This window comes from Arachis ipaensis, chromosome B10, assembly GCF_059453495.1.
Source record: "Arachis ipaensis isolate K30076 ecotype BB chromosome B10, ASM5945349v1, whole genome shotgun sequence".
In the NCBI taxonomy this organism is placed as follows: Eukaryota; Viridiplantae; Streptophyta; class Magnoliopsida; order Fabales; family Fabaceae; genus Arachis; species Arachis ipaensis.
In genome coordinates, this window is record NC_142435.1 from 472,669 (window position 1) to 479,590 (window position 6,922).

Sequence of the window (6,922 nt, forward strand, 5' to 3'; positions counted from 1 at the left end):
AACGCCCACCACCCCACCTTGACCTGGGAAAATAGTTTACATATTTTTAATTAAAAAAAAAAAAAGAAAATGGAAGCATGTGCGAAGTGCCAACTGCCAAAGAAGTAGACGGAAACTCCGAGAGACGAACTCAAAATGACAAATTTACCCTCCAAAATCTGCGAAATTTTGTCCCCGCTTCCTTCATAAGCACACCACACTCGCATTGACGATTGGAACTTCAACAGCCACCGAATCCAAACATGGAAGTCCGAGGGAACGTCACGGTGGCGCCGCCGGCGGAGGAGAAGGTCTTCAGGTCCACGGAAGTGTTCGCGCCGGAGTCGTCTTCGAAATCGAAGGGCTTCAAAACGACGCTGGCGCTTGCGTTGTGGCTTGGAGCTATTCACTTCAACGGCGCTTTGATGCTCTTCGCTCTTCTCTTTCTACCTCTCTCCAAAGCTCTATTGTGAGTTTTTATTTTATTTTATTTTTTAAACATGATATTTAATGGTTGCTAGTAAAAATTTAATCTGTTAACCGAAAGGATAAATTTTATTACTCTAAGGATCAAATTATTGTTTTTTTAATTATTATTAGTGATCAAATTAATGTTTGACTATATTACATTGCATTAGAGGACTAAAATTGACCTTCATTCGAAGCAACAAGTTAAGTAGCTCAATTGATGTCTAATTTTTATTTTTATTTTTCCCCCTAAAGATTAGTTTCATGTCTGGATATGTTGTTGAAGGATGAATATAAGTATTTCTTTTTAACCATTTTTTTTGTTGCCTCTTCAAAGCTATTTTTTTATAATTCTCATTTTTGTTAAATGTTTTTATTTTTTATTTTTGCGTTGCATGACAGGGTTTTTGCTTTGCTGTTTGTGTTCATGGTGATTCCAATTGATGAAAAGAGCAAATTCGGACGAAAATTGTCCAGGTAGAGCCTTTTTAGCTTTTTGTTTTTTGATGCTGGACTTTCTCCTTTTTTTTTTTTCCCCTTCTTTTCAGTGACATTCTCCTATCCTTTCTTTTAATCAAAATAAAATAAAATAATGATTGGATGCGTTTTCAGGTACATATGCAAGAATGCTTGCAGTTATTTTCCTATCACGCTTCATGTTGAAGACATAAAGGCCTTCAATTCTAATCGTGCTTATGGTTTGAATCAAAACTATTGTTGATTCCATTTTAATGAATGTTTTTGTTTAATGCTTTATGTTGAATTCTTATTGTTTTCATTTCCAATCTTTTTCCTTTTTATGTTGGAAAGTTTGATGGGAATGTAAAAAAAGGAAACTTGTTTTCTTGTAATTTTGTTGTGTCGGTTTGTTTTAGGAAGAAAAGTGTTATAAAGAAAAGTGGTATTATAAATGAATGGTGTTTGGAAATTACCATTATTTACCACATAAATGACTCAGAGAATGATGTCAACAAGTTTGAAAAGTGTAACTTAACCTGAGATTTTTGAACTTGTATTCTTAAATTTTCATGAATAAATGTGTATAGTGGAATTGGAATAGGAGTACTATTATTTATTAATGTTTGACTTTAACAAAGAAAATTTCTACTTATCATTAATAATTTAAGAAATTGTAGCTACAAATAATGGTTAGTATGGAGTCAAAACAGGCAGTGCATAGTCTGCCAATAGCCTGACCCAAATTTAAGGATTTTGCAATGTATTGAAGTGAAAAATATGGGGTCCAGTTGTTTAGTTAACCATTGTGATGGTACCTGTTTTTATTGTATTTTATCAATTGCTGGCTATTGATACTAACATGAGTATGCACTTCGTGCAGTTTTTGGTTTTGAACCACATTCGGTTTTGCCAATTGGTGTTGTTGCGCTAGCCGACAACACAGGGTTTATGCCTCTTCCAAAGATAAAGGTTCTTGCTAGCAGTGCGGTAAGGCTTTCGCTTGAGAATTGCAACTCTGCTTTGTAATTGGTTCTTAAGTATGTAACATTAAAATTTTCTCATTTGATGCATAGGTATTCTATACACCATTTTTGAGACACATATGGACATGGTTGGGTCTTACACCAGCAACAAAGAAAAACTTCCTCTCCCTGTTGGATAATGGCTACAGTTGCATTTTAATACCTGGTGGAGTGCAAGAAACATTTCTCATGGAGCATGGTACTGAGGTGGGTTCCATTTTACTCCTTTTTAGTATTTCTATTCTATTTTTGATAATTGTAGTGCTATGATTGATGCAAAGTTTAGTATTATATTGTTATGGGAAAAATTTCCCTTCTAATGCTATGTAAATGGTTGAGGCCAACTATCCTATAACATGACATACTAGTCTACGTTTTCCTTGTATGATTATATTAGTGTATAGTCAAAAAATTCCTAAAAAAGTTGTAAATATAATTAAGGAGTACATTGTGTTAGTTAGATCTTTTAGTGCCTACATCTTGCTGGTTTTTCTTGATATTTGGTTTTGTGCTGTATTTCTCCTTTCTACTAATTTTAAAGACAGGCTGAAGAGGATTTGAAATAAATTGTGTCTTTCAAGATGAGCATCATTATTGTCATTGCATGATTTATGTTAAAAACTTTAAATGGGTCAGTGATATTAAGATATTTTTACCCTGTAGACTGCCTATCTCAAGGCAAGAAAAGGATTTATCCGCATAGCCATGCAGAAGGGCCAACCCCTTGTTCCGGTTTTCTGTTTTGGACAGGTACTTATTTCTTGTCCAAATCAGCTTTACAACACTAAAAATTATTTAGTGTTTCACATCCTTATATGTTAGTGTTACTGATTTATGTTTGTCATTAACTACCATTTCTCATTTTCCTTCATCACTGCAATGTTTGCTATAGTCAGATATCTATAAGTGGTGGAAACCTGGTGGGAAGTTAATTCTGAATTTTGCAAGGGCTATCAAGTTCACCCCCATATACTTTTGGGGAATTTTCGGGTGTGTTTCTTCTACATCCCAATTTGTTAATCCTCATCATTTTCGTTATCCATGTTTTCACTAGACAATGTTTCTTCCATGAAAAATCAGGGTAACTAAATTTATATTTGAAGTTGAGTTGGTTTAATCTTTTAACACAAATTATCTCTTCAACTTCTAGATCTCCAATACCATTCAAGCATCCAATGTATGTTGTTGTGGGGAGACCGATTGAGCTTGACAAAAATCCAGAACCAACAACAGAAGAGGTATATGTCCATCATGCGGTGTTTATCCATTAAGTTATCCTGGGATAACATATTAACATGCTGCATTTTTTTCCTCTAGCATTGTTCCTTATTCATCTACAAAATGTTCATTACATTGACTTGTGTTATGCTTTCACTAAAGATTCTAGCTTCCATGAAAAAAAAAAAAACCTTATTCAAACCTTTTATGGAACCTTATATTTCAATGTAAAGCATGTGAGGTATCTCTAATATTGTTTGTAAATTTGATATCTTTCTCCATATTAGGTTGCTACGGTGCATAGTCAGTTTGTTGCATCACTTCAAGATCTTTTTGAACGGTACAAAGCTCGTGCTGGATATCCAAACCTTGAGTTGAGAATTGTCTGATGATTAGTCCAATATTCTGGGGAATTACACCAATCTTTCTTAGAGTTTATGCTTATTACACTTTGACATTCTTCTTGGTTGAAGGATTACATGTGCATTCCTTATTTTATATATTGATATTGTACATGGCACCCTTCCTTGTTTTAAGAATCACGCTTCTCTTATCTATTGTAAATAACAAAGTTAATCTGACGCATATTTTCAAATAACTGAATAAGGAAGGTGTTGAGTGTAATAAGTATTAAACTTAAGTGGAGGTTTCTTATTTTTATTGTTTGTGTATTATTTATTATTCCTCTTCTCTCTCATTGGCGAGGAGCTTGTGGTGTAGTGGATTAATTATTTTGGCACACAGTTGTAATTACTAATTATTTATTTTATGACTATCAAGTATCAACCATAGATAAAGGTTATATTGAACTTATTTTGGGCTCTTTTGTTATTGTTTGGTGGGGTTTGTTATGGGCTAATGTCTATCGATGGTTGTGCCAACCTTGCTACGGGCATCAAATAGAGAGAGAGAAATATTGCCTAACAACAACATATTATACCAAGCTAAAAGGAAAATGAAAAATTGAGCCCATGAAAAAAAAATTAAGCTGATGAGAAATGTTTGGATAATATTTTTTGAATTTAATTTTGATACACTCTCAGTATAAAGTAATTTTATACGTGTATTTAATTACGTAATGTCACATCAGTAAAAAAAATTACTCTTTTCATATTAATTGTGTGAATAGTCATTTAAAAGAATGGATATAATTGTACGATTGTATAAAACGTTTTACACGGTGCATCAAAATTAAAATATATGTTTTTAAGCAATATACATTATTATTGGGGCAATTTACGCAAATAAAATGATTGAAGAAAACGTTTACGCAAATACAACATTGGTAATTTTCAGACGCAAATGCAATAAACGCAACTATATATAATCTGCTACACCCTGTAGCGGAAATCAATTGCACGTAATCCGCTACAAGGTACCGCGGATTATGTTGATGATTGATTTAGTCATAAACCGCTACATCCTGTAGCGGTTTATGCTCAAATGGTGCTACACTCATAATCCGCTACACCCTGTAGCGGATTATGAACAATGTGGATTGATGGGAAGATGCCTATATATACCAGTCTTACAGTAACAACTCGTGATGCAAAATGTACGAAGTTATAAGTGTTCATAAATAATAAGCCATAGAAATATAATAGGCACGAGGCATTAACAGTAACACGGATTAAATTTCTACATTAGGCATAAATCATAAGTCATACAAATAGGTCGGATCCAAGACTAACACAAACACACGAAAGGAACTAACACTAACACAGGAAAGGAACTAACACTAACATCCGAAAGCGTAAATTGCTACAGGAGAATATAAAATTCAAAAAACTAGAAGCACACAGACTATAAGTCCTACGAACTACCGGCAACGGTGGAGCCTCTCTGGGGGCAAGACCTACGCGTGTGCCCAGGCTGTCTACAGAGCCCGCACCGCTTCGGTCGGTTAGGGTCGGCCTCATCCATGTTGTTCCGGATTCTGGTAGACCTCGGTCGGCCATCACGGCAACGCCTCAAGCTGGGGTCCGGAATAATGGTCGGACCGTCATAAGGTGGCCAAAGTCCCTCCGGTATTGGCGGCACGAAACCCATCTGGTACACCCTGAACACCTTCTGCATGGTGTAGACCTCGTTGACATAGATGGACCAGTCAAGCCGTGACTGGGCACAACATGCAATCGCATGGCAACATGGGTAATGGAGAGCTTGAAAGTATCCACAATCGCATGTACGGTGCTGGAGGTAAACTTGGTACGTCCCAAGTGAAAATCTCCCGGTGGGCGTCGTCTCGGCAACGGTGTACTCAGACTGCTGTCTATCGAACAGGGTGATAGTGAAACATCTGGAGTCTTTCAAGTTGCGCTACATCGCCTTCATAAAAGACTGGCAGAACTTGGCACCACTGGCCAATTGAGCCTCTGCCGTCTGACCACGAATCACGAACAACTCCGCTAGCCGACCATATGTGGACTTGACTAGGGCGGTAACCGGAAGATTCCGTGTACCCTTCAGAAAAGAATTAACACACTCAGATATATTGGTCGTCATGTGACCGAACCGTCTGCCACCATCCTGGTGCTGAGTCCATTTATCGTATTCTATTCTGTTCGCCTAATCACACATTGCCGGATTCTCATTCCGCATTATATCAAACCAATAGTCAAACTCTGCCTCAATCTTCGCATAAGCAGCGTTCACAAGCAAACGCTTTGCATCTGTGCCTTTGAAACTGAGTGCGAAGTTAGCTGCAACATGCCGAATACAAAATGCTTGGTACGCATGCGGGGGTAACCACCCACTGTTCGGGTTCTCCAATGCAGCCTTGATGCCATTGTGCCTATCTGAAATGACCAGTATCCCCTGTTGCGGAGTCACATGTTGCCTCAGGTTGGTCACGAAGAAAGACCAAGACTCGGCATTTTCCCCCTCCACGAGACTGAAAGCAATAGGCAAGATGTTGGAGTTCCCATCTTGAGCGATGGTCAGGAGCAAAGTCCCTCCATACTTGCCATACAGATGAGTACCGTCTATGCTTACCAACGGCTTGCAATGTCGGAAAGCTTCAACATAAGGAGGAAACGTCCAGAAAAGACGATGAAAGTACACGGTTGAGTCATCCACGTCATCACCGACGCGAATCGGAGATGTCTTCAACAACGTAACCGTCCCCTCCATGGTGGACTGCACACCAAGGATCCAACGAGGTAGCTCGGCGTAGGACTCTTCCCAGTCCCCGTATATCTGTGCTATCGCCTTCTGTTTTGCCAACCACGTCTTCCTGTAACTTGTCTTGAACCCGTACGTTCCTTCGGTAGCTTCTTGCAACACCTTTATCGATACCGCCGCATTGGCGCGAACCAGAGAAAAGATCTTGGCACAGATCACGTGATAATCTAGTTGTCGGTGGTCGCTGGATATCGATGTAGCCAAGCATGTGTGTGGTCCGTTGTACCGCCGAACCTCCCAGGTTCCCTTCCGTGCTCGAAGGCTGATGCGAATCATCTATGTGCAACCCTTCCCAAACTCCTTGCATCTCCCATGGTACTTAAGATGATCTGACTCCATCACTCTATACTCAACACCGCGCCGAATGCTGTAATCCTTTACAGTAAGCACAGCTTCCTCCTTACTATGGAAAGATTGGCCAACTTGAAATTCAGCTACAGAATTTTTCTCGTGCAAGCCTCGAACCCCAAAGGTTAGTGCTGGATCTGTCGGTTGGCTGATGGCTCCCAGATCCAGGGTAGAATAATGTGCAGGTTGCTCATGTGTGCCGGCACTTGACGGTGGTTGACATGTTCCTGGATTTGTCGAAATTT

At 38.5% G+C, this 6,922-nt stretch overlaps 2 protein-coding genes across 2 annotated transcripts; one reads left to right on the top strand and one right to left on the bottom strand.

Moving 5' to 3' along the window:
- LOC107622646 (diacylglycerol O-acyltransferase 2D) lies at window positions 1-3,958 on the top strand. The gene is made up of 9 exons (XM_016324627.3): window positions 1-448; window positions 850-924; window positions 1,060-1,145; window positions 1,787-1,893; window positions 1,980-2,135; window positions 2,592-2,678; window positions 2,821-2,918; window positions 3,079-3,166; window positions 3,434-3,958. The coding sequence occupies exons 1-9, from the start codon at window positions 243-245 to the stop codon at window positions 3,533-3,535; spliced, it is 1,005 nt and encodes a 334-aa protein (XP_016180113.1). The 5' UTR covers window positions 1-242; the 3' UTR covers window positions 3,536-3,958.
- Window positions 3,959-4,958: 1,000 nt separating this feature from the next.
- Window positions 4,959-6,605, bottom strand: LOC107619862 (uncharacterized). Its single transcript, XM_016322101.2, has 3 exons — window positions 5,730-6,605; window positions 5,470-5,609; window positions 4,959-5,418 (listed from the first exon to the last, which is right to left on the bottom strand). Exons 1-3 carry the CDS (start codon window positions 6,603-6,605, stop codon window positions 4,959-4,961), a joined length of 1,476 nt encoding a protein of 491 aa, XP_016177587.2.
- Between the last annotated feature and the right edge of the window lie 317 nt (window positions 6,606-6,922).